Raw genomic sequence first — 27,735 nt, forward strand, 5'->3', positions numbered from 1 at the left:
GGGACGACTGCAACCTGTCCCAGGCACCCTGCCAAAAGGCTGGTTCCCAAAGCAAGCATATCTGAGCGTGCCAAATGCAAACCTACTCATCCAGCTACTCTCTCTACTACACTTCTTTATCCACCTTTCCTCCAGTCAGGTAGCTGCTCCTCCTCCTCCCCCCCAGCATCTTTCAAAGCCCCTTCCTTCTCCCTAACTTATCCCTTCTACACTGCTCCATTTCACTTTATCTGCCTACCCTTGCAAACATTTGTCATCTTCCAAGAGCCAGTCTACCTACCACAGGGTCGTGGATTTCTTTGACTGCTACTGCAGGGTCACAGATTTCTGTCCCCCACCCCCCATGCTGTACTGTGACCTGTATCCCCCAAAATGTGAACAAACTGCCAATCCTTCTGGAAGCAGACTTCAACTGCAAAACAGATGCACAGGTTGGAGCACATCTCAGCATGGGTAACTGCTGGGAAGATGCACTGGCAAATACTTCAGCAAGCAACAGGAGCCAAAGTGCACAGCTGGGACCTTGGAGAGCTCGTGCTCTAGCTGCTGTCATGCAGCAAAGTCTGCACCCTCAGGCCTTACTGAAGCTTGGTTCAGCCAGCAGGTCTGAATCGTTCCATGTATGACAATCACGTCTTCATTTGGCTATAGAGAGGTATCACTAGCTCCCTTGCTCAATTTCTGCCCTTTGACCCCAGTCCTTTCCTGACCTGTTTGCAGACAGCGTGCACATCCATAGCATTTCTAAATCCACTCGGGAGAAAATCTCTTCAGTTCCGACACCTCCTACCTGACTGTTCGGCCGCTTTGTGACGCTTGTTGGGATGGGTGACAGTGATCTCCTCATAGTCGGGGTCCTTCTCCGCAATCACTCTCTTGATCCCAGACATGTTCTCCCCGCTACTCCACCGAGAGGAAAAACAAAAGCATTAACATCACCCGCAGCGACCTTCTGGGCAAGCTTCAAACCTTCTCCCGCAGCCACGGGAGTCACTGTGGGGACCTCCCGAAAGAGCTGGGACACCTCCTTCCCCAGCCGCTACAGACCAACCCACAGCTGCCAAGCTCAGAGCCGGTCCCGTTCTGTACGGTCCAAGAGCTCGAACGGCCTCCTGGTCTCTGAGGCTCCCCGCAGCCCCTGGCTCAGCCCCGGCGGTGCCGCAGCGGCAAGCCACCGCCTGCTGAAGCGCAGGACGCAGCCCCCTGAGGGGGCAGAGCGGGGCCCGGCTGCAGGCGGGCCGGGTTTCCCTCAGCACAGGCACCGCCGCCGCGGGCGGGGGCCGGCGCTCGGGCGGGGGAGCGCTCGGCACCGCCGAGGCGGGAGCGCCAGCGGCCCGCACCCCAAATACGTGGGGAGACGCCGAGGCACCGCGCCCTCGCCCGGGGAGCGCACAGGTGCCTCGGCGCCAACCCGCGCCCTCGCCGGGCTGCTGGGGAGCCGCGGCCCCGCGCCGACCAGCGGCACCACCGCGCCCGGCGCCCGCTTCCCCCCTCCCAGAGCCGCCGAACCCGAGCCGCGGCCCCTCCCCCGGGAAGGGGCAGCGCCTCCCGGCCGCCTGCGCGGCCCCTCTGAGGCGGGGGGCCGGGGCCTCCGGGCCTCCCGCCTTCCCACCGCCGCGGGGCAGGACCCGGAGGCGGGAGGCCGGGCCGGCGGCGGGGCCGGGCCGCCCCGGGGCGCTGGGGGCGGGGCAGTGCCCGCGCGGCCGGCCCCACGTGCGCGGCCGGCGCCGCTCCCCTCCCCCCGCCCGCGCACACAAAGCCGCCGCCGCCGCGCGCTCCTGCTCCTCCCCCTCCCCCTCCCGCCCCGCCGCTCACCCGCGCTCCGCCGCGCGCCGCCCGGCCCCGCCGCCGCCTTGCACCGGCCGCCCCCGCCCGCCGCCCCGGGGCGCTCAGCGCCGTGTCCCGCCGCCCCGTCCCGCCGCCGCCGCCGCCAGCAGCGCCGCCGCCATGAGCGCAGGGCCGTGCGCCTGGCTGCCCGTCAGCGGCTGGGGCGGGGCCCGCGCAGGCGGACAGCGGCGAAGGGGCGGGGCGGGGCCCGGCGACCGCCCCGGGGGGGCCCGCACCTGCCGCCGCGGGCAGGTGCCGCCTCGGCGGGAGGCGGCGGGGCGGCTCTCACCCGCGGGGCCGGTCCGGTTGCCGAGTGAGGCAGCGGGGAGCGGGGAAGGCCCCTCAGGGGCGGGCGGGCGGCCGAAGCGCGGTCGCTGCCGCTGTGGAGACCCGGCCGCGCCTCTCGCCGGGCGTGGGCGCGGCGGTGGCGAGCGGTTCGCGGCAGTCACCTGCCCCCGCGCCAGAGGGACGCCGAGGTTAGCGGCGCTGCCGTGTCTCTGTTGCGATAGAGTCATGCATGGGCCTAATCCTGGCTTATTCGCTGAAGCAACCTTATGTTATGAAGTAATAAAATTTGAAGGCGATATTTTAATACAGTAGCCAGTGAAAGGAGGATGATTAGGAAAAAAACCAACCAAGAAATGAGGCATGGCCTGACTGAGATGCAAGATGCCAAAAGGCCACGAGCGCAGGGTCGCCTCACAGGACTGGGGGTGGCGGCCCCGCCTGCCCTTACCTGTTGTGTGCGCGAGGCTTTTGCGCTCGTCTTGTTGCGGATAGGCTTCAAAAAATCTTATACCACGCTTACTGCTTACCATATTTCATAGTCCCTCAAATCAGGGCTAAAACCGTCCAAACTGGTGTAGTTAGTACCACAGTTTGTGTTTGGTTTTGGCCAGATCATAATACCTCTGTCAGGTGGCAAATAGTGCTTTGGTCTGTGGTAGTCCCGTGGTTCATCCTGCTAACCAGCATAAATTAATGTCCTACTCATACATGCATTTGCAAACTTATTCATGAGGCCACTAATTAGCAAGCATATGCTGAATGCTCAAGGCTTAGCCCTTAACGTCCTCTTTTTTTCTGATTTCAGGACCACTACGGCAACGATTTTCTGACTTCTTACCCAGCAACAAATATGAACTATGGCAAATCGATTGAGACCATTCTTATACTCGAATTTGTATCATGCTCATCAGGAAAAGTATGTATACAATGTAGTTCAATTTTATTTTCTTCCTTTTTCCTGCTTAATGGAAAGAGGAAGAAGAGGCTGTTGTTAAAATATTGCCACCACTTGACTATTTTTAAGACTTAAAATATCTTAAGATGGGCTTCCAGCTCTCAAAAATATTTCCATTGTTTTGCAGTCTGTGGATTCCCGTTTAGGCAACGCTACTTCTTTCAGGAAAGTAAACTTCTGCAAGCATTGAACTCGGTCATAACTTACTTTTGGCACCACAGCAAGAGCCACTTGGTTGCTCTAAACGAGCCTGGCCACGCTGTAGAACTGCAGCAATGTTGGCTTGCCAAGTTTTATTTCATGTTAGAAGGTATTTGAAAACCACTACGTATCTCAATAGTACAACACAGAGACTCACATCTCTGTGGGGGTAGGTTCAAAACTGTTGAAACTAGTGCAGCTACTTCAGTTTTCTACAGCTCAAAGCTGCATAAAAAATCAGGAAAAAAATCAGGAAAAGATGCAGCAGTATCATCATGTCCATTTAAGTAAGTTATATTAAAATGCAGAATGTCTGGCACCATTTCTACAAAGAGCTTCTCTTTCTTTATACTTATTTCTCTGTGTCAGAGAGAGAGAGACTATATTGAATGTCAGGGACCCAGTGCCTTGGGCTTTATTTTGGTATATGCAGAACACCCCACATCTGAATACACCACACAGGGAGTAGACTTGTGATACAGATTAGATCTCAGTGAGCTACAGGAAAAAGCTATGGAAGCCGTATTTGATTGCCACAATACCTAAAAGAAATGTTTTGGGGAAGAAGGCAAGACTAGGATTATGTGAAGGGCAAATTTGAGTCCAAGATCCAGAATGCACATTATGGGGAAGAGGAGGCCAGGACTACAGCTAGTATTCTACTAGAAAAGGCATGAAAGATGGATATAATCTGTAAAAAATGCAGTATTAAACCAAAACGTTCTTCCTATCAGCTCAACTGCGGTAGTACCACCCCATCAGTCTGAGCCTTTACCCTGCCGGGTAGGACCTCAAGAAGGCCAAGTAGCAGCTTATTTTAAGAGAATAAACTTTCTATACGATTCTTTCCAACCTGTATTGTTGCCAGTCACCTCCCTAGCATTATGTTGCCTTTTCCTGATTTCCCATGCTGGTTTTGTCTTCCAAGTCCATTCACATCCTTTTCCCATCGCAATACCCAGGACTAACCAGTATTTCACATCCCACCCCCCTGCTTTATCCTTTTTCCAGTTTTCTTTCTCTTTTAAGTTTACCCTTCTGCACAGCCTCCGGCTTGTGCCTTTATTCATGTCAATACCAAGTTCCATGAGGGGGACAGAAAGATGAGCAGGGAGAACACCTAGACTGGCAGACAGAAGAATGGATCGATGGGTGGATACAGAGACTGCAAAGGGGCAGAATCCAACAGGTTAAATGACCCAGAAAAAAAGAGGAAGGAGTTTCCTCCTTGCACCACCAAGCCCCACCCTGGAACTTCTCATAACCTAAATAAAACACAGTGAACTATTCAAAAGGCAAATGTTTATTAGGTACACTGAACTTTAAAAAAAATCCAAAGAATTATGCAAGAAATACACTTAAATAACAGGTGTTATTGCAATTGCGCTACATTACAAAATCACTTTTCTACTGTCAGCACAATCTGAAGACCTTGATGTTATATGCAAGATAACATTACACTGACTCTGGCACACAGTAAGTGGTCTGCACGTTTTTTGATCAAATGTCGTTTGTGCTGCACCACGTTGTTCTTGAAGACAAGATGAGCTCTTCGCAGAACTACGCCTTTTATGTTTCAGTAAATAAAGGAACTGGCAAGGAATAACATGAACTGCTGTTTTCCTCGGCAAAAAAGGAAAATCAAAACATGATCTCAGGTGAAGATAAAGTATCACATGAATAACAGTTCAGGAGGTAAACCCTCTTCCATGGCCAAGTAGCTCCTATTAATCTGACTCCAAATTGCTGCAGGTGCACCAAAAGGAGAATGACTCATAGGTCCAGCATTTACACAGATGAAATTAGTAATGGTACATTACATTCAAGTCTCTTGATTTTGCTTATTGCCATGCTGCACCATATTATTGCTTCATATTACGTATACTGAACAAGAGGTTCATGACTGACAAGTCGGAGCATTCAGAAATACCGTAGAGGCTATTGACTAAAACAAGAAACTGTACATGTTAAGGACAGGAAGTCAAAGACTAAACTCAAATCCTTTGTCACTGAGGAGTGCTGGAAACAAAAACTAGGAAAAAACAAATACTGATTTCCCTAGACTAAATCTGCCATAACATTGTAATAATGGAAGCATTCTAGGCATATTCTAAACAAGAGGTTTAACTATTCTAGTTAATGAATTTAATGAAGATTTATTTCTCTAAGAAGGACATCCAACAGTCTGGACAGTAAGACCAATCCTAATAAAGATAACAAACTGGGAGAAGTAATCCAAGCTCTTTTTCACAATAGATAAAAATACAGGTGAATTCAAGGCACAGGTATTTTCAAAATTAACACACATTATTTTCTTTGGAACTAATAATACAAAGCCAGCCATAAGTACATTATCAATATGCTGTGCACAGGGGCTTTTATATGCATTACTTATAACAGCATTATCAGAAAATGACAAAATTATTCACACGCACAGATGTGCACACATAAACATATGAGCATAGACTGGAGCACTACGGTAGAAAAAAAGAAATGTTGCTGTAAATAGAGTTCCTAGATGGTAATGTTATCAGGGCTATATACTTTGAGTAACATGAATTTATGTGTAGCATTAGTTACGGAAGACGGCTGACACAAAGCTGGCATGCAGAGAGCATGAGATTCACACACCTGGTTTGGGGCTGGTAGGAGGCTGCTTACCATTTTGTGGCAATGCTCATAGCACTGACACAATCATGATAAAACCGACGGTGAGATCCATTTTTATTAATGCCACCTGAAATAATTCAACACTGAAGAAACTTGTGTGCTAGACATATTTAAAGCAACCAAAAAAAAAAAATCACTGCTTGGCCCCCAAGCAGATAGCAAATTTCTGCTTAAAAATTGCATCTTACCGTGTAGATTCCTTTTCTGAGTATATATTGCTCAGATTTTTTTTAACCAGGCACAACAAACCATTTAATTTGTACTTTCTCATGTGTGTGAGACATTCAGATGAAAACATTCATTTTGCCTCACAGTGATCAAGTCTTGCGAGTTTCTTAATGCTCTTGAATTGGCTTTTGCCATCTTCAGTGGTAGGAAAAAAACCACGTATACTTGCCCAGTTGGGCAATTAGGAAAAATGAACCTTTGGCTTTTCTTGAACATTGCTGCTAGAAGACCATGACCATACATGCGTCTTTATTGCTCCAACTGAGTTCAGTGAGTTGACAAACGTGTAATATTTTTACGACCTGAGTTTCAGCATCTGGAATTGCAAACTTCCGAGCATCCAGAATGTCTTGGTTTCAGCAAGCCCAGCCAAACGCACAAAGCCCAAATGCACTGCATTTCCTCCTGCCCTGTCTCGGGCCCTGCTACTCCCCAAGTTTCCCTCTTGTCTCTCTTTGGAGCTGGACTAAGTTCACAGCTCTGCCTACCCACTGAGAGCAACAGCTCCAGCACTTCGCTGTGCATTGGGCAGGAGGGACAGCTGTCGTCACAGGGAGTGGGACTGCTTCTTGTTTTGTCCTTGTAGCTCAAATAAAACAAAAGCAGGATAAATTGAGTAATAATCCAAGATAATGCAGCGAACTCAAGTATTTTGAGGAAGAAGCTGGACAGTCAGCAGCGCCCTTGCTCTCAAGCACAAGTGACCAAGAAGCACAGGTGCCCAAAGCTTCCTCTGAAGGTGAGCACCTTCTCCTCCTCCATCTTCAGCCTCTCTCAAAAATTTGCAGTGTTAAAAATACCATTTAAAAAGCTTGAGTAAATTATAATAAGGGACCATATCAACATAATCTGCATTAAAGATATCTGTGCTTCAGAGAGTAGAAACAAAAGCAATCTTTGATGAGAACTGCATTGGTGCCAATTAACATAAAAAAAAGTATTAGTACAACTCTGGGCCCTTGGTGCTAGGGTGGAAAGCAGTGTCTAATCATCAAAATGCACACCAGGCACAGAGTATAAAATGGATCATCTGGTGGTACAAATGGAAGAGCTTCCACAGATTATACCTACTTAAGCACTACCAAGAAGGGAGCCTACAGGTAAAACGACATGATTACCAGGCAATGTTACATGCTTGATGGCTGTAAAATGAGGGAATGCATAGTATATCTAAAAGCGGAAGGCTATAGGCTGCACTATAATGCAGTACTGAAGTTATCTATTCAGAACTTTCTTGAAGCCAGGCTGCAAGGAAGCATCAACTTTCTTTTCAATTAACATCATATTGCTAAGAACAGAAGCATGTAACTCATGAAGTGGACATCAAAATGGAGAAGGAAAACATTTACTCTCATTTCTTTTTAAGAGTGAAATACTTCAAAGGTAGTTATCTGTTTAGCGGAATGAAATATTAGACAACTCTTAGAATTTATTTTTCAGGTGTGACTTTGGAGATACTTGAGCCCTCTTCCCATGTATGGTTAGACTGAAGTTACATCTTCATGCAGGTGTCTCTACTTTGGAGCTGCCAAACCTATTACCATTTATGATGGAAATCTTTTGATTTTACTAGACAACATTAATCATTTTCTCTCCTAGCTGAGACAAAAAAACCCACCCCAACTTGCTGCTCAAGGCCATAAACTGCAAGCAGCTGGATATGCGTAACAGTGCGAGTTTAAGTCTTTGAATTCATCTATACCTAAGTGAAATGCATTGGAGAACACGTGGCTCAGGAATGTGACTTCCAAATTAATGCATCCTTCTAGAAAAATGGTATGTTTTCATTAAACCAAAGTCAAATTGTTCTTTTCTAGTACATCTAAAAAAATTGTTCTAACAGAGCAGGCCAGAAGTGCAAATTATTTACAGAGTTAACAAGCAAAAAAGAAAAATTTCACTGCTTGTTTTAGGAAATTATTGCATGAGTAACGGCCATTTTAGCAATGCTCCACACATGTAACTGTTCAGCATTGAATACAGGTTCTCAAGAATAGTAAGCAGAAGTTTTCTTCTACATCTACGTTTCTGCAATTACTGGTTCATTAAACACTGTCATTTTCAAAATAATAGATAACAGTAACAGTACATAAATTGTTAAGAAAAGACAACTAAACTATAAAATGAATCTTCAAAACCATACAAAGCAGTATCTTGTTATTTACAGAGTAGTGCAGTATTATAAACACAGATTACAAGGTACCTATACATAAATGACATTGTTCTACACCTACAGAATAGAGAATGTTTAAAAACAGTTTAGCATGACAATCAACATTACAAGTCTTAATACAAAGAAGAAGGAAATCAAAGGAAAGGAGAATATTTTTCAGATTGCATCTCTAATGAAGTGCTCCTATCATTTTTTACATTTTCATTTACAATGATGGCACAAGTTATATACAGGGTTAGTACAGAATATCAGTTACTGGGCAATTACCATTGCTATCAACGGACCTTATTCACAGGTACTGAAATTACCTTTTCAAAGTAACACTTGGCAAGCAGAAACACAAGGAACTTAGAAAAGGATTAATTTATCTGATTCATTTGTCTTACATTACCAAGGGACTTTCTTTTTAGGGCAATGTGAATATACATGCTCAGGGACCAACTTCCCAATTACATCACTGACACAGAGATTTGTATTTTATCAGTATTCTTAACATATACAAAGCAGTATTTGGTATTCAGCCAGAAACTGAAGTTTGTGTCCTTTCCTGAGGTTACAAGTTAATGCATCACAAAGTGCAGCTCCCAGTGCTCTTTAAAAGTCATGACCATATGTTACTGAAAATGATGACTCCCAGTTTGGCATAGCTTCACTGAGGGTCAGAATTTCCATCTCATGAAGAAATACTCTGGGAAAACAGATGAAGAAAGTCCAGTGGAACAAACGACGTTCCAGAGATGGTGCTTGTTTTCACCCTCCTGAGCAAGCATGGAGACCAGAACCCCGAGGCCAGGGCTCTCTCTGCAGGGGCCTTACAGTTTTTTTTCTGCCCTGGCACTGACCAACTTCCCTACTGGCTGCTGTCCTCAGAATTCCTTTGAAAGGCAGTTCCTGAGGTTTTTGGTGATTAACAGGAAATTGGTACACAGACAATCCTATTCATTTTCCAACTCTCAAGTGCTATTTCAGCTTTTATGAACTTGTGCCTCAACTATACAACTGTGTACTGGAAATAAAGAGACATAGTACAGATATCTATGGAGGACTTAAAAGAAAAAAGGGGGTGGGGTGTCAAAGTACAGGCGCTTTCTAGGCTTCAAAATCAGCCAAAACATGTTCTGTGGGAGTTACCTCATATGGCTACATGAACAGGTCCATACATATTTTTCTGGTGACAGGAGGGACCTTCCCAGAACTTCTTTACTGTGGCTGAGCAGCTTATACAGTAGTTTAACTGTGCTAAAGTAAGTGATTGTCTGAAGAAAGGCCAAGAAATAGTTGGCAGGTACTCTGCCATCTCTGAAGAGGAGATAGCCGAAAAACCAATTTGTAAGCTGTAGGGTGCAACCCTACCTTGATTATCAGGTAATTTATAATGTGATTCAGAAAAGAAGAAGAACCCAGAGTTCATCATCCTTTATTCCTTGAATAGTTTAGAGATACTTTGCAGTGAGCAAAGAGCAAACCCAGTAACTTTCAGACTTCAGCCATACTATTCAAAAAGTTAAGAACTGGGATTCAGAATTTGCTTCACAGATGCATGCCTACACTCCAGTGGTCACTAGCTTTCCATGCCCTGTAGCCTTGTACTTCTGATAAACACTCAGCAACACTATGAATAAGGTCCATAGCGTTAAGGTATGCAGTCGTCACTGCAGTGTGTTGCAGTGGCTCACTGAACAACCAGTTTCTCCTTCAGAAAAAAAGCATTCCTCAAAGATTCTAATATTTGTCCTATGTAGCTTTCGGTTTTGGTTTATTTTTTTTTTTAATGCCAAACCATGCATGATCTGACATACAATCCACTTGGTTAAGCCAAGTAATCTGCTTGTAAGAATGCTTTGTGTATGAATTATAATTATATAAGCTTTTTTAAATTGTAGGTAATTATCCTAGATGATTCTTTGGAGTTGACTTGCCTATGTAGTTTTCCAATTAGCAGAACCTGAAACACCTTGCAGATATCAATCACTTCTTAGGACACAGGCACAAATGCTTGTGAAGGCACTTCTGCCACAGAACTCCCAAGATTTTAATTACTAATCACATATAGGGCAAGCTTTCTGAACACTAGTACAACGTACTATTACTGCTCTCTTATCAAAGCCCATAGCAGATATAACTGAACTCTGGTTACTGGATAGATTTGTAGACTTGTTTTGTAAGTTAAATTAACCGTTTTTCTAAAGGCACAGGATATAATTTTCATATGACACTTAGGCAGGGAAAGGGCATTTTCCCACTTCAGGAATCTTTAAAAAGCCTGTCTTGCAGCAGACCACTGGATTCATTCATGCCATCTTTTTTCAAGAAAAAAATTACAGTTTAAAGCCTTTTTCATTATATCTATGAATCGTCACACAGCCGTGATATGATACTGGCCTGGGCATGGCTGCTACTCCTGTGATAATGCCCGTTGCAGGGTCATAACAAAGAATAGTGTCTGTGGCTTCACCATTTTCTCGCCTTCCACCGAGGATATAGATTTTTCCATTACACACGGACATGCCACAATTCTCCTGTTTCAAAATACACAAAGGAATACATGATTATTTAAAAGACAAGACCTCAATTCCTGCATGTCTACCCCAGCGCAGAAGGACAGCACTGTGACTACCAACTGTAAACAGAGTGGCTTACACTATTCCCTCCTGAAAGGGCCAATGCAGAAAGCACAATAATTGGGGAAAGCAGCAGCACAACCCTACAGAAAAGACTATTTCAGGTCTAAGCCTTCACGACACATAGCTCAGAGAAGGGACACAATGGAATACAGCTGAAGGCTGTACTTACCACTTAAACGTCTGAGATAAGGAAAGGAGGAGAGAACAAAGGCTTTCAGAAGAGGGACCACAGTAGGTACTATTAATGCAAAAAATGGGAACAAGGAGAAGCACCTTAGAGGAGTAACAGATAATGAAGAGGGATGTAAACAGGGGAGAAGAAAAATGCCATGACTAAGAAAAGAGTGCATAAGAAAAAGACAGCACTATGTCTTACTTCAAAGAGAGATAGGATTTTATTTCTTCCTTAAAAGCAGGCATGGAAAGATATTCAGTTAGAGAGAGAGAGCACATATCAAACCAGAGGAACAGAAGGAACGCCAGGAAAAAAGAACAAATTTCTGTTAAGGTAGATACTGTAGAGTATGTGATTGATGTTTTAAAAACAGAGGGAAAATTAACTCACACACACACCACACACACTTTACTACCGAGGGGACACATTTTTAAATTCTGCTCAGTGCTCCATATGTGGAAGTGATACAACTCTTGCTGCTTAAGTCAGATACTTTCTGTGCTATACAGTGGGTTTTTTTCACACTAAGTAAAAACAGCCTTCAATATTTTTTGTTACATTGAAAGGCTTTAATCCATTATATGGAAATTACTATCTTCAGTCTAAATTAAAACATGCAGCAGAACTTGATAGAGATCTATTTCTATACAATTAAAACATCATCCATTATACTGTTACACTGTTCTCCAACAGTAACTGCTCTCAAACAAGAAGACTGGACTGGCTAACAGTGACACCCAGCTGAAAAGCGACTGGTTTAGAAACTTCCTCTTCTGTGAGGTTTTGAATTATATAGATGAAGTGAAGCAACAATGGAATCAGAGATGCGATTTTAACAGGGTTAAACAAGTGTATACTCATTTCATGCCAAGATACTTGTAAAAAAAAACAAAAAACCTTTCAGATGTCTACAGGCCTTTTAGTGTTAATTACCTGTCTGCTGAATGTATTCTGTACATGCATCCAGTAGTCCTCAACTGGATCATAGCAGTATATCGCTTTGGTAAGCCCACCAGCAACATAGATCAGATTGTTTAAAGACACAGCTGTAATACATCTTTTTGCGATAGGGATAGTTGCACGGAGCAACCAAGAATTAGTATCGGGATCGTAAGACTGAACCTGAAAAAGATACATGCGTTTCAGATTAAAAGCCTACCTGAAATAATAACCTGGCACACCCACACAGGTTCTAGAAGGAGAGCCAAAGCAGCAATACCTGGTGGGCAGTATCTCACCAAGAAAGTGAAGTCAATATAAATGTAGGTCCACATATCAATAATGTCTATATATGCACTATATTCAACGTTATTTTCCTAACACTCAGGTTTAAGAATTCACAGAACTTGTGAAGCCAATGACAGTCAGCATTCATGAGAGAGACTGCAGTAACGGTGTATTATTGAGTTAACGTTTTTTTTGTATTATAATAATTCCATACTTTATTCAGCAAAACAGTTCAAACAGATCTCTGTATCATCTGTTTTTAAATGAGCAATACTGTTTACCATGGATAGAAGATGCAATCAAATACAATTAACTGACCTTGTCAGAACACGTGTTGTCATCAGGACCACCCCCAATCACAAACAGTTTGCCAACACAGCTGGTGACTGCTGGAGAGCTCACAGCTTCTTTAAGGGGAGCCACCTCTGTCCATCGATTGGAAAACGAATCGTAACACTCTACACTGCTAAGGCGGTTTTGCCCATCATATCCTCCAACAACATATACCTATGCGAAGTGATGAAAACGATCATCGTTTCATTTTTAGTTACTACATTTCAGTATGAAATTAATTTAAAGCTGCAAGAATCCTAATCTGCTAGGTTTGTGAATGGATACTTTCCTCAAATTTACACATAGAAGAATATGGTCTAAAAATAATAGGTAAAGATTCTCTGGAGAGTTCCATTCAGTCACATGTGGAATGACACTGCAAGCACACATCCAAAGCACAGTATTATTAATACCGAGAAAGAAACTTCCTATTTGAATGGCATTTGTTAAAAAAGGCACTTCTCTGCATTTCTCTTTTTACAGATTACATTCAGCAGCAGCAATAATCCATCTGAATTTACCTTTGCTTTTATGTGTTTTTTTCCCTACTTGCTTACAAAAATATTTCTTCCTTTCAGTTTCTAAACTTTACTTTCCTGTTGCTCCTCTCCTATTTAAGAAGCAGAGCTCATTCTTACTTCTGTCTACCTTATTCCCTGTTCGCTCCAGCTGCAAGTCTCCTCTCCAAGAAGTTACTCACTCCAAGGGATACCACATGCACATCTTCCCTCGTTTCATTAATGGAATCCTCACGGGCAGTTGACCCCAACTACTGTTTTTATGTTAAGGCATATATGCCTTCAAAATACAGCAAAACCTCCCATTCCCCACAGAATGTATTCGGTTAATTTCAACATAAAACATTAAAGAGCACAGAGCTGACATTCAGAGCAGTACCAGTTTCTGTTAATAACTGCATAAACTGTTCAACTCTTGACAGCACTTTTGAAGCACAGGCAAATCCAGATGCTTCTTTCCCTCCCAAAACATTGCTTCCTGGGGATAAGACACTTCAATGACAAAAACCAACACCAAAAATAAATAATTGAGGCGTAACATGATTTTCATGTCCACAGATAGTGTCTGAGAAGAGCCTAATTGTTCAAAATATTATTTGAAAATATGTATTTTTAAAATTGCTTCATAGGAAATGCAGAGTAACACTAAATATGTATGTTATGTTTTCTCCGCTGTGTTCTTATATACAGCAAACATCCCCACTATAAAAAAAAATTACAAATATACTTCTCTTACTTTACCAAGAAGAACAGCCATTTTATGACGCCATCTGCCTTTATTTAAGGAGGCAACTCTGATCCAAATGTTAAGTTGAGAGTTATAAATCCAAACATCCCGGCTATTGATTCTTCCACCTTTAAGAACAAGAATATGCCAATTTGAATAAGTTCATTATTAAATGAAAGATGTTAACTATTAACAGGCCCCTCTACAGTTGGCAATGAAAACTTTACATCCTTTTTAGGTGAAATAAAGATCTATCTATATTTATATGTTAGACTGAAAAAGTTTCAGTGGATTTCAAACATGAGAACATACCGTAAATTATTTTACTTATGTGTGCCTTTCCCAGTAACATGCTGAGATCAGGTTAGATTATTTCTTGAGATTGGAATGCATTTTAATGGCTTTTGCCCATGCTCTTCAGATTTCCTTTAGTGTCACTACCTGGATGAGACACTCAAAATCTTAGCTGTTTACGTGCCTCATGGCACATCCCTAACACTAGCTGTTCCCCTATTTGGTTCATGCATACATCTTGTTTTACATTTTGTTCAAATGACGCAGGTACTACAAATCTGAGGAGACAGTTTCTTTGGTTAAACTAACACATGGGGCTTGGTGTCTAAGCCATCATCTGTACCCTGTAATTTACCCTTGCTAAAAGACTGGATGAGAGATGTTTAAAAACCTATAGCTATTGCTTATTTCACTGTAAAAGGCTGGTATAAATGGATCCCCAACTCAGGTGCTTAAAAGAATTTGTTCCCATTTTACATTCCCACGATGAGAAGCAGCTTTAACTGTTTTTCCTGTGGAGTCTAGGCAGCCATACGATAGAACGAGACACCAGCAATGTACCAGTGCTGCAGTGCTCCTAGGCAACTGGTGTTTTTAACCAGCACACAGCATGTTTTGTAGCAGAGAAAATGCTGCTGGGAAAAGACTGCTTGGGATTTCTTGCTTGTACTTTTTCCAACTGTTGCTGCAAACAGTCCACTACTGTATTTTAAAGCAGCGTACTTAACAAGCATAAGCTAGTCTCTTTAAATATGACTGATATCCTGGAATCAGCTGTAAAAAACTGCTGATTAATATCAAACAAAAAATCCCAGAGAACACTTTTGTCTGCAATAAGATTGGTTTGGGGCTGGTGTTTACTGTTTACATCAGAAAGTGACTTTCAGTTGAGCTTCTGGAAGTTCACAGTACCAAGATCTGTCAAATTACTTTTTAAAAAAAACAAAAACAAAAAACCAACCCAAACCAACAAAGAAAAGAAAGAAGTCTTAAATTTTTTTAGGATTATTCACCTGAAACAAGAATATCATTCCGTAGAGCACACACTGCATATTCAGACTTGGTAAACTCTGGAAGTTTAGCCAGCGACTTCCACTCCCCTGTTACAGGATCGTAGCACTCGGTATATGGCAAGTTAAACCCTCCAACTCGTTCACAGCCTCCAACAACAACTATCACCTCAGAATAACCAGTTGATCTAAAAAAGTGAACACAGAAAACTAAGATGCAGAAGACATTTATTCATACACGGAGGCCAAACAACATGGGTCTTCAAAACCATGTGAAAATTGGAAAATTTACTATTTAGCATTAACTTCTACAGGAAAGAAAAAAGAAAGAAGAAGAAAGTCATTTAGCAAAGGAGGTTTTTGCTGCTTCCAGCTGTCTCATTATACAGCAGGTTACCACACCGACAGGTGTTCTGTGCAAGTGGTGGAATCACACTGCAGAACATTCTATGTAAAAATCAAATAATTAAAAAATACAGAAAGCCCTTACTCTAGTAATATTTTCCTTTGACTGTGTACGTAGAGATATCAGAAACAGAGTTCAAGTGAGGCCTGAGACAATGAGATGAGCAGTCTGTTTCACACTGAAACCAGTCCCTGTGTCTCCCCTGAATTTTACAAAACTCATTACTTTACATTGCTTAAATATTCAAAAAGTTTAAAATGTTTTAGGTTATTTCCTGCAAAAAAAAGGCTGAAGGCATATAGTCACCAAAATAAGGGAGAAGAAAGAGACCTTAGAGCCAATGCAGTTAAAAAAAGTGAAAAACAAGCATAGTGATAGAAGGAAACATTAAGGAATGCTGAAAATAAAAGCCTAAAGCAAAAACTAGAACTCAGTGTGGAAAAAATTAAGCATTAGACAGTCTGCAATGTACACAAAAAAACTGAATACAAGATTGATTTTATTTTTCGTAAGCCTTTTTGTTCCATTGTGATTTCACTTTCATCCTGGTATGTACAGGCATTTCATTCATACCATTGCTGCATACTGCAGTCCTCTCTAAAAAAAAATTGCCTTGTGACAGCATTTGAGATAAGAGTTGCATGATCTGTCCCTAAATTTCTAACATGTGAACTTATGCACATATTAACTTATAAATCCTGATGACATTTTCCCCGTTTTGAAACATCAGTAATAAAACTAGTTAGCTCTTCTATCTCCTTGTCACCACACACCACAATTTAAATACACGATGTATCTTTCTACTCAGAATATTTTGAACAGGCAAAGGCAATGCTGAATGATAACGTACTATGAGATTATACAATGGAGATATGCATCTGAGGAAGCATGCTTACGCACCTGAACTAGTCAGAAGAAACACTCTCTTCAGCTGCTCAGCTTTGAGGTGATGCTTGTTCCTGGTTTCTGTGTATTTACTGTTACTGTTTTTTGCTTTTTTTGAGGAACAACTCTGAAAAGAATCTCTCAAAGGATAAGAGAGGGGAAGTTCCTGTGCCAGCAAAGCATTACCCAGAAAGAGAATTTCCTTAAAAGCAAGAAACTCATCTCATAACTTGCCTTCGAAGCAAACCCAAATACATCAACGAACTGTATGTACCAAAGAGGTTTATCTGTTGATTACTTCCTAGATTAAAGAGAGGTCTCCACTTACTTACTGAAAAGCCTACTGTACCGGATTATCAATCTTTATTTTAAAACTAAATGAACCAAAAATCTTTGACTGGAGAGAGCTCCTTATGAATTGCTATGATGGAGTTTTGCTCTTTAAAGGAAAACTTAATTTAGTACAGTATTTCAAATCCACAGAAAACTAAATCTTTTCCCAACAATTTAGTACCTATATAGCCACATATCCTTTCTTCACTTAAGAAACATTTTCTCTGTTATATTTTCTTGAAGGGGTCTTGCACTGGAGAGTTTTTAAGGTTAGTTCCAAAGGATTTTTTGCAAATGATGGAGGGCACATCAGTTTAAAAAAAATAAGTGTGGGGAGTACACAAAAAGAACATACAAAGGCTAATTCCAGAAAAGAACTGAGGATATATTTGAATGGAGACTAGAAAAAGCTGTGATCTCAACCAGTGGTACAGAAAGTCCTCAGAAGAAAGGGTGTGAGCAGAGTAACAGAGGTGAGCTAAAAAAGGCACTAGAGAGATTCCAGGAGACACTCTCTTGTCAGGAAAAGGTACACGAAACAGAAAAGGGGGAGCAGAAGACAACTGACAGAGTATCATGTAATCCTGTGCATTCCCAAGAGCAGGTTTCCAAGGGGTCCTGAGTTATACGCAGACCTCCAGACCAGGTGAGAAGCGCAACCAGCACAGCGTCAGCTGGACAGAAGAACTTACGGTAGTTCAAACAGAATACATTCAAAAATATTTTAAGTTTGGGAGACAAATTACCAGGATTCTGGTAAATCACTATTTTTTTTTTTCCTGTTGATTTACTTTTGGGTAGCAAATGGGTAACAGACAGAAATGTAAAGTGAAATAAAACCTCACCTCCTTGGGATAAAAATAAGGGACTACATTAAAGCTTTCTGAAGGCAACCAAAAAGGAAGTGTTAAAATGTATTAGCGTAATAACTTCTAACTAATTAAAGAGGACACTCAGATATTGTAATCAGACAGCTTAACAGGAACTGTGTGGTTGAGAATTCACAGGGATATGAAAATCTGAAGATAATTCAAAGCATACAGTAGGAAGATCCTGTTTTATTTTGTATATGGAAATGTATTATTGCTCACTGCTTGATCTCGGCTTGCAGATTTGCTGTGCAACACAACCAGCAGGGGACAAGAGAGGCTTAAAAGGAGCATGAGAGACAACCTCAAGATGTCACTATGCCATTGCTAGTACATAACTGAAAAGCTCTTTCAAAGAGACCTGCATTTGTCAACAATGCCCAGTGGCATACAACACAAAGAGCTAGGAGGCAACCGTTACGCCACGTTTTAAACTTTTATTTACTTCAAGTAACTCTTCACTGGCTTCAAAAAGCAAGAAAAAAAAACAAACAAAAAAACCCACAACCGCAAATTGCAATCCACACCGTTCTTTAAAAAAAATGCGTAGAAGCCACTTCACCTGTAGGTGCATGCATACCCACGCAAGGAATCACAATTGATTTCCAGAAGTTTCGGTAAACACACTGGCGTGGGAATTTCTGATCCTGCAGTCTGTCTCCCTTTAGAAACAGTTTATACAAAAAAGAAATTGGAGGAAGGCAAGAAAGAAGGAAAAGAGCTCTCCAGTGTCCTCTCCTCCCCAACTCCCCGAGAAACGCCCAGAAAAGGTATGATGAAAACACGGGGGAAGGGGGATCTCATAAGTGTTTTAAAACACCATCTCTTTTTGCTATAGGCAACAGAAACAAACAGACAACAGAAACAAATGACAAAGAACTATCCCATGAATGTAATACAGAAAAGAGGAAAAAAATTCCTGCTGGGAGGCCAGCCAGTTTTTCTCTTTGTAAATGACTTCTCTTGTTCCTGCCTACTCGAATTTACAGTGCAGTTTAGTAAGCTCAGCAGGAAAACCAACAAAACCCCAACCGCCCCCCCCCCCCCCCCAACCTCAGAAATCACCTGTAAGGTACTTCAAGGCAAGGTACTTCATTTACAAACTGGAATGCGACACTGAGGCCATTCAGATTCTCAAGTACATACGCACCGTGCACTTTGACAAAACCGCTAGGTCTGAGTGTATTTGCTTTCTTTATCAAATTGAGTAATAAACGTACAACAAACATCACACCAAGTACCACAAGATACAGCCCCTCCCTCCTCCTCAACTCGCTCACGAAACAAGGAGGTCTTTGGTCTGAATTCCATGGTCCCTCCCTCAGGCCCAGACTCAGGGTATGAAATGCCTCAGAAACTATCATTGCACCAGTTTCCAAACTGCCATAAATGAAAAGTTTCCAAAGACCCTCCATGGCAGCATACAGCTTAGAAAGCCTGGCAGCAGGGCTGCAAGGAGTTTAAGAAGAATTTCTTCTCTCACAGCAGGATTGAAGACTGGAAAGCCACTAATGGGACAAATGCTTGCCAAATATTTCCCTCCCCCCCATAAGCAAGCCTTTAACACATGCCAAAAAAAATAAAGGTTCCCCACACAGTCACTGTACAGCAACCACATATGACTAAGAGTAAACAAAGAGGAGTAACTCCTAACACAATCTGTTTGTCCAGACCAGATCATTGCATCACCTCAATATAACACATGATTTTAAAACTACAGCTTAAATCAGCTGGAGTTAACAATAAACTATCATGGCAACTATTATGTGGAGGTAAAGCTTTTACCATGGAAATATTTTTTAAGGAAAAAAACCAATTAACCACCATTGCCCATAAATGACACTAATGGACTCTTCCTCATTTCTTCTTGCAACTTCAGTCACCTATTTGTGTAACGCATTATTAAGCAGCAGCAATTCTGAATTATTAAAGTGTCATAGAATAAGTATGAAATACTTCAGGAACTGTTTCCTAATTCTTTAAAAATGCAAGATTTAGTTTCTTTACAGTTAAGAACCTGTTCTGCTGTCTATTGTCTATTACAATTCTGTGTACTACTCCACCTGTAAAGTATTTGTGACTTAGCAAGTGAATGCTCTGAATATATATCCTCATCCACATCGTTCATAGTGTGCTGTACACTTATGTGACTTTGTTATAAAAAGAAAGAAGGCTGGGAAACGGAATGGTTTACCTGCCACAGCACAGTAAGTTCTTTTCAAGACACTGCTATTGTATAAATTAACTTAAGGTCTCACCTAGCAAACATTAACCTTTAGAAAACATTTTACTTGCAAGGTAATATAGCTTCACTTACCTGAACAGTCGTTTATTTCATAGCAATAAAGTGATCTGTGCAAAAAGACTCACTCACATGGTGTGGGGAAGTACAGAAGTGTAACCGTAGTGGTTCCAGAATGCAAGATACAATAATCGGTAAGAGATTTTTTCCTGGGCATGTGTATATCAAACATCTCTACATCAAACTATGTCCTTCTCCTACAGCAATAAAGAGAAAAAAAGAAGAAATTTCCTCACCTGCGTGGCCTAGTTCTGGGAGACATCATCTCATTTCCAAGGATATGGTATCGCCTGGCTTCATGCAGCAGCTGATAGCACTCCGGGGAATTCTGAATCAGCTGGTCCACTTCCACAGTCTGAACAAAGTAGTTTGGGTGTAACAATGGGAGCCTGACATGCGTCAAAAGTTCATGCAACACTGGTCTTCGCAACTCAACTGCCCGGTACACCCAGCGCATGACAGCTTCAAACACCATCTCTTCCTTACTGATCACCAGTTCATCACTGCAAATGTAATCAATAAGCTCATCTTTCCCCAGTTCAAGGAATTCTTCATGCTGGGACACATCCTCAAACGTCTGCAGCGCAAAATTCCTACACTTGGTGAACAGTGTCTTGAGCGAGTGCGTATCTGCAAAGCGCTGGATTCCCAGGCAATTGCAAGGATCCAGCTGTTCTTCCAGGAACTTGGCACAGGCGTCACGCAAAACACTAATCTGAAAGAGACTTGATGTTTCAAAGAGATACTGTACGTTCTCTGTAGTGATTTTCACCTTGCCAGTGTACACGTACTGTAAAAAGCAATCCATAGCTTCAGCAAGAATGCCATTGATCTCCACTAACATCTCTCTGCTTTCTCTATGATCGTTGCAAAACATAGCTCTGAAGTAGCTGCTGCAGGCCGAGAGAACCGCTCGATGGCAGGGAAACTCCCTTCCTTCCACACAGATAATAACATCTGTGAACAACCGGCTGTCTCGGAATTCATTGAAGATCTGGAGAATGCTTTCAGCGTGGGATGATCCCGAGGAGAAGTCGAAAAACTCTGGGCCTGACAACGATTTTGGGTCCATTTCAAAAACCTTCCGCTTAGTTGCAGGGGAATCTCGTATCCCACTATCCTCTCTATTCAGTCTGCGTCCCAATATTAGTACCATTGTTACATCAGTTGGCTATAGAGTCATTGAGAAAAGTTTGCAGAGTTTCTCCTTCGCAGTGCTACAGTCTGAAAAATTAGAACACTTCAGTATTCAGTCTGGTATATTCTTAATTTCATCACGAGAATTAGACAAGATACTTGTTTCATTACTCTAAGAATTGGTACAATTTTTGACCTTTGCTAGAGATGACAGAGTATTACAGGGCAAATTACCATGCACCTTGCACAGGGCAATGTAGCATTATCTGCTACGCATTAAATACAAAATACACCTGTAGAACAGGTGTCATGGATGGCAAGTTCTGACAGACCCAGCATCACTGGCATTGCACTAGTGTTCAAGATAAAAAAGTGAGATCTTGGCTCCAGCAAATCACCTGACTGACAGAAGCCAAAGACTTCCTGGATAAAGATCCAGAGCTTGGGCTTTTCTCATTTTTCAGTGTAATCCTCATTTCAGCTGGAGCCTCCAAGTAACTAGCGCTGTAACAGCGCTAGTCAAAAAGGGGAAAAAAGATGACAGAAATTTTCAAAATAAAAATTCAGTTGAGAAATCACTCCATTTTCATTATAAAGTCTATCATAATGTAGCCTTATAACACTAGCGTTTAATAACATTGTTATCTCAATGAATAACCTTGACCGTAAGTTTTTACCTGTTCATTCCTAGCATCTAAAAATTAGTTCACTGATAACCTAAGACTCAATTAAAAACTAATGTAAACTGCTAGCACATAAAACAGAATGAAGAAAGAATTACATTTTTTTTTCTGTTAAACTACTGAAAATAAGAACCAAGGGCAACTGAGTACTGAGGACAGGGAGATTTTCTGTTTTCCAAAGTACTACTAGAAAAAAATTAGCAGAACTTTTTGCTCAAACACTTCCCAGTTTCAAATACAGAGTGTACGACGTTCCCCCCAGCATGCAAACACACACTCACGTTATCAGTGCACTGAAGCTGCAAAAATCAAGTACTCAGATAGTCCATAAAAGGGGTAACGTGATCAACCAACATAGCAGCAATAGGGCTTTTTGCCACCCCTGAGCTTCAAAATGAACTGGATGAATGTCCACCAAAACATACTGAGGCAGCAAGAGGCTGGGCAAAACGCCCTCTTGGGTCTGACACAGGCATCATTCACAATGCTTGTAATATTTATTTGTATGTCTAGAAGGACATGCACTGAATTATTTTAAAATTTATGGAAATTTTTTTCATGCTTCCAAGATGTTATATTCAGTTTCCCTCATTCCCCACTTATACAGTCAGTAAACGTCAGCTCCTCACAGCAATTTCGTTTCCTGACGTGCTAGCATCTTCAGAGCTGCAATTACCCAATCCAGGCCTGGCTACATCATTGCTTAATATAGAACACAATGAACATGCTTTTTTTAAACAGCCTTTTTACACAGCACCTTTAAAAGACACCATCTTAAAGAGCAAGAAAAGAATACGTGTTGTACGTTTACTCATTGAGAAAAGAGGTTTTAAAGCTGTCATTTTCCATATAAAAATCTTTTACACATATTTAAAAGGTAGATTCTTGGTATGGCTCATTTACCCTACAAAATATTTAATTTTAAGTTGAATTAAAATAAGATCAGTTGTCACTTTGATGCCTGAAAAACACTGCTGCAATGAGCCCATCTAATTAACTGATTGCTTCAGAAAGATTTTAACGAGGCATAAATGGACAGTCTAATCTGTAGCCAATATTCTATCTGATGTATTTCACAACCATTTTAGCCTGTAGTGACGTAAGCTGGATAAAAACCAAACCCAACGACAACAACCACCACGACCTCACCAGCTCTGTTGCTAACACCCTAACCCTTATATTGAACTTTATCTGCCATTAATTCCATACTGCTCAGCACGAGAAAGTGGGCAGAAATGAAGCATCAGCAGTAGAAAAGGGAAATGTAACCATGAAAAAATAAATATAAACCCTAAAGGCTTGATTCCAGTGTGACAGATTTAAATCAGAATAACTTCACTAAAGCTAATGGAGCTTTTCCAAAGCAAAGTTAGCCTGAAATCAGAAACAAGACACTGGCATATTGCACGAAAGGGCAAAACACAGCAGCTAAGTAAAAAAAGCTTCAAGATTAAATCTTTCTCATTATATGAGAAGCTAAGACTTAAGAAGACACTATATTATGCAATCACTAATAAATGGAAATAAGTGCTCTGGGTTAAGACCGCTCACTGAAGGAAGCAACGTCTTCTTTATGCTTGGAACAACACGAAATTAGTGGCGAGCAATTTTTTTTTTTTAAATGTCCCGATGGTTTAAAGAAGTGGGAGACTAAAAAAAATCCACGAAGCAGAAACTAACTGAGGGGATAAATATTGCAAATTCACAAGCAAGAGAATAGAAAGGAAGAACAATTACAGTCCATTGCAGAAATTACTGCTTTTGAATATACTGTGCTTCAATTTCTATCCAGTTAATTACTCCTGTAGGTTTGCTTAAGCAAAGTAATTTTATAAGACTATCAGTAACACTACCACATGTTCAGCTCTACCAGACGTACATATGGCCTTCTTGCACATCTTGCTCTGACAGTTTTAAAATGTCACCACTTCCAGCTGCCTGCCCCATATTTCAGCCCCAAAGCCAGAAAGGCAGAGGGGAATCCCTGCCTGAAGCTGAGCTGTTTAGTGCGCAAAGGAGGGAAACGCAAGAGGATATACCTGTCTGCACCTTCCGTGTATATGCAGGTACTTACACATGCCTACAGACTCTGCATTATAAAGCACCAATCATTTAGAGAACTGAACACTGGGATCTCTTCAGTAAGTTGAAATGAAGCAAAAGAAAAACAAAACAAATTTTTCCCAAAGGCAACTATTGGAAATGATTATATCAAAAAAATACAAAATGCATTGGATTGCTTGCCTGAGCAAGGGTCAACAAGGACAGACAGTCTACCCATTCAAAAAACTGGAAAGGAAAAACAAATCACGCTTTCCATCAACAGGTTTTAAAAATGCTTTACAAATACAGATGCAGTTCCGACATGCATGTTACCTGCACGTGCACATCTCTAAATTAAGCTGGGTTCACCAGAAGACCAGGTTCCTCTATTTCCTTAACCTATATTGTCTGTAGGCTTGCCTACACAAGACGTTCCTCAGAAATAACGTGACTAAGAGCCCAATTCAGAGGCCAGTAAACGAGGTCTATAAAATGTTTGCCCTGACACCTTCCATCAGTAAATCCTCCTATGCAAATTGCTTTTGTGTTGCACTAAACTCCTCCTTCCTCCACTGCAACATCCTCATGTATTTTACCCTTCTCCCCTCATCGGCAGCTCTGGCAACAGCTAGCAACTTTCTGGTAGAGCTGTTTTTCTGTCACTTCTGCATCACAGAGCTCCTCTGGTCCATTAGCAGAACTGACAGAAAGCAGCAGAGGAAACACGCAGCCAGGGTCGGGGCGAGGCCCTTCGGTAACACCTAGTCATCAGGTGTGCCAGAGCTCTACCTCCAAAGCTCACCCTCAGGGTGTAGTTTCAAGAGTACCTGAAGCTGAGCCGAGCTTCTGCTGCTGCCAGCGGAGGTGGCTTCCACCCTGCGCCCGTGCCCACCGCCGCCTCAGGTCAGCACCAGCACTTGCGTGGCGGGGCCGGATCGGTGACCGTCTGTAAAGGGAGAAAAGGAGTTGCTGGGAACAGGCAGCTGCCCTGGGGAAGGGCAGGAGCCAGCAGCAGGGCCCCAGCGCAGTGCTGCGGCAGCCTGGCACGCTCATGACACAGGGGCGCCGTCTGCGCGGCCAAGCCCAGCAGCCTGAGCTTGCAGACAACTCACGTCTACTATTACCTGGCACGATGGTATTAGCAACAGCACCCCCATGGTAGCGCAACCAGAGTTAATAAATAAATGGTATTTTCATTCTGAAGCATGGGAACCATAACTCAGGTTTGGCCAATTCTAGTTATTTTATTTGTGATTTGAGATAACACGATCTGCAGATGTGCTTCATCTCAGATGTCTGGTTACCACAAGAGTCAGAGCAAAACTCCCACTTGTATCTACTGCAACACGCTGGCTAAACCACAACACGTGCTCTAGTTTTCTTCCTGTAAAGGAAGGGAGGTGTGCGTGTGGGGGGGAAGCATAACCTTTCCCTCCACCAAAAACAGCATTTATTTTTCCTTCTTTTTCCTTTGTGATATAAAAAAAGGACTAAAAAGTTGTTGGTTTGAAGGATCTTTTAAAAAAAAAAATAATAATTTTTGTTTTACAATAGACATTGAGGATTTGAATGCCTTTAAGATGAACAAAGTCTTTAACAATGCTGAATAACTAGTAAACAAGAATTCAATGTGAACAATCTGATTGACATGGTAAGAAGTTAGTTGTACTGCAGAAGTTTTATTCTAATGTAAGACGGTATTTTGATTAAAAAAAAAAATACTCTGAATGCCAAAATTCAATAGTAAACAAGCTAATGACACACAAAAGCCCTAAGTGCCCTCAAAAATCACCCAGCAAAAACAGGAACTGATTCGGACATGAGACTCACGATTATTAAGTAAAACAAAACAAAAACAAGCAGCAAAAAGGAACACCTTTAACCTGTGCACCTTTAGAAGTCTTTAGGTAACCTTTCTGTAAGTGAAAAGGTCACCTAAAAGGGCACACACCCACGGGGGGGGGGGGGGGGGGGGAGGGGAAGGGCACTGCATACTATCATTAATCTATGGGGAAGCGACTGTGAAGAAGTCAACATTCTTCCACCTTGGTTTCACTATCATTTTTACACATATTCACATTCTAATTAAAAAAAGGCAGAACAGAAGCCCCGGTCATCGCACGCATCCTAACGCTGTGTTTCAAGGACTTCCAGGGGGCTCAGCCGAGTGCCTGTAAAGCCCAAACTAAGGCACAAACAAATGGCAGCGACCAAACGGGGCAGCAGCGGCAGCCAGGCTGATACCACAGCCCAAAGGGATTACTTTTACCTACGGGAACAGGAATTTTGAATAGGTAACGATGTGGAACACGGGACCCGTGTGCAAACGCGGGCACGGGACGCCCGGGCGTTACCACGGCCCCGCAGAGCAAGGCCGAGGCGGCCGCACGCAGCAAGCCCCGGCGCCGAGGCGCAGCCCCGGCCCCGTTCTCACACTCGTGCCCCGGGGCCACGGCCTGGGCGCGCCGTTTCATCCCAAAGCGCTCCCGAGTTGTTGCTACACCGTTTTGCTGTGTAAGGGAACGAAGCGTCATACAAACTTAAAAAAACCCAAACAAACCCAAGCCAACCCAGCAAAACAAACGCATTGAGGACGAGGCCGGCGCAGAGGCCGGCCCGCGGTTGTTTACTCGCGGGGCTGGCGGCGGCTGCAGCAGCACAAAATGGCAGCGCCGGGCGGGAGCGGCCGCGGTTCCCAGCCCGGGGGAACCATCTGTACCCAGCGCGGCAGACACAGGGCAAACAACCGCCTCCCGCGGGCGCCCCGCACGGCGGGTACCGGTGAGGCCGGGGTTTAAGCTCGGTGCTGCAGCGGGCCGGCCCCACAGCCGCCAGGAGAACCCGGGCGCTCCGCCCGCGGGCCAGAGCCCCGGAGGCGGCAGCAGGCGAGGACCGGACGCCGCCGCGGCAGGACGCCGACGCCCCCGCCCCCCCCCGCTCCCTCCCTCAGCGCCAACGGCCGCCGGCAGCCTGTGTGTGTCCCGTTCCCCCCCCCCCCCCCGCAACGGCGCACGGGCCGCGCACGCGCAGTGCCGCCACCGCCTGCCGGCCCGCTGCCGCCGCGCGCAGGCGCGCCCTCCAGCTCACCTTCACCCCGAGCCGCCCTAGCGACAACCCCCCCCGCGCCCTGCCCAATCGGCGGGCGGCCCCGCGCCTCGGCCCCGCCTCCCCCCCGCCTGCCCGCCCAATCCGCGGCCGCGGGACCCCCGCCGCCGCCGCCGCCGCCGCCCGGGGGTCACGGAGGGGCGCGGGGGAGACCCGCGTTACCGCACCGCGGCGGGAGGGCCGGTGGCACCCCGCGCCCCCAGCCCCGCTCCCCCGGCCGGGCCACACCGCACCGCCCGCCGAGCCCCGCTGCCCGCACGCAGCGGGGATCCCACGCCGTACACAGCCCCCACGTCCCGGGGCGCCGGCCCGCCAGCGGCCCTTCCCCGCCGTGGCACCGCCGCGGCTGTCGCTCCGCGCTGGCGGCAGGGCCGGGGACGCGCTGTCCCCACCGCGGCGGCTAACGGTCCCGGCCGGCCCCGCGTCCCGGCCCCGCAACAGCCGCGCCTCGGCGGGGCCCTGCGCCCTCCCCGGGGGCTCCCTGCCCGCCGCGGGGGCCCCGCCGCCGCCCCCGGGCCCCGCGCCCCCAGCGCGGCCCCGCGCCCCCGAGCCGCCCCGCCGCCCCGCACTCACAGGCGGGAACGGGCCCCTCCGCGCTGCACCCCGCGGGAGCTGCCGCCCGGGGGGTCCGGTCGGGTGGGGAGCGGAGCGCGGCGAGCCGGTGCCGTGCGGTCCGGTGCGCTCGGGCCTCTCCGCCGCCGCCGGTCGCGCTGCCAGCGCCG

General features: G+C 44.2%; 2 protein-coding genes across 10 annotated transcripts in view; both read right to left on the reverse strand.

The window, feature by feature from the left end:
* YEATS2 (YEATS domain containing 2) overlaps positions 1–1,860 on the reverse strand; it is a 51,066-nt gene extending 49,206 nt beyond the window's left edge. For 6 of the 7 annotated variants that reach the window (XR_014229078.1, XM_082320553.1, XM_082320552.1 and 3 more), the window contains exons 1-2: positions 1,816–1,860; positions 791–900 (exon numbers count right to left, since the gene is read on the reverse strand). Coding sequence is in view for 5 of the 7 variants with exons in the window: in XM_082320553.1 (XP_082176679.1) it covers positions 791–890 (100 nt within the window). In the remaining 2 variants the exon portion in view is untranslated. Of the gene's footprint in view, positions 1–710; positions 750–790; positions 901–1,815 lie in introns of those variants that run through there. The other variant, XM_082320554.1, reaches the window with a different exon arrangement.
* A 2,705-nt stretch (positions 1,861–4,565) lies between these two features.
* Positions 4,566–27,735, reverse strand: KLHL24 (kelch like family member 24). 3 transcript variants are annotated; one of them, XM_082320538.1, is made up of 8 exons: positions 27,587–27,735; positions 24,736–24,854; positions 20,282–21,269; positions 15,254–15,438; positions 13,956–14,074; positions 12,687–12,875; positions 12,075–12,263; positions 4,566–10,861 (listed from the first exon to the last, which is right to left on the reverse strand). In XM_082320538.1, exons 3-8 carry the CDS (start codon positions 21,199–21,201, stop codon positions 10,661–10,663), a joined length of 1,803 nt encoding a protein of 600 aa, XP_082176664.1. In that variant the 5' UTR covers positions 21,202–21,269; positions 24,736–24,854; positions 27,587–27,735; the 3' UTR covers positions 4,566–10,660. The 3 variants fall into 3 exon arrangements, with proteins under 3 accessions (XP_082176664.1, XP_082176666.1, XP_082176665.1); XM_082320540.1 differs by lacking the exon at positions 27,587–27,735 and adding an exon at positions 25,033–25,822; XM_082320539.1 differs by lacking the exon at positions 27,587–27,735 and having other exon boundaries at positions 24,736–25,020.

Source organism: Platalea leucorodia, assembly GCF_965183815.1.
Source record: "Platalea leucorodia genome assembly, chromosome: 8".
NCBI classification, from domain to species: Eukaryota; Metazoa; Chordata; class Aves; order Pelecaniformes; family Threskiornithidae; genus Platalea; species Platalea leucorodia.

What these genes read in the sequence shown, in the direction of transcription:
- KLHL24 (XM_082320538.1), bottom strand. Translation starts at nt 21,201, where the DNA reads ATGGTACTAATATTGGGACGCAGACTGAATAGAGAGGATAGTGGGATA. An exon ending in ACAACACGTGTTCTGACAAG is followed by an intron (nt 12,264 to 12,686) that starts GTCAGTTAATTG and finishes TATCTTTTTCAG; the next exon opens with GTTCAGTCTTACGATCCCGA. An exon ending in AGAATACATTCAGCAGACAG is followed by an intron (nt 10,862 to 12,074) that starts GTAATTAACACT and finishes ATTTTGAAACAG; the next exon opens with GAGAATTGTGGCATGTCCGT.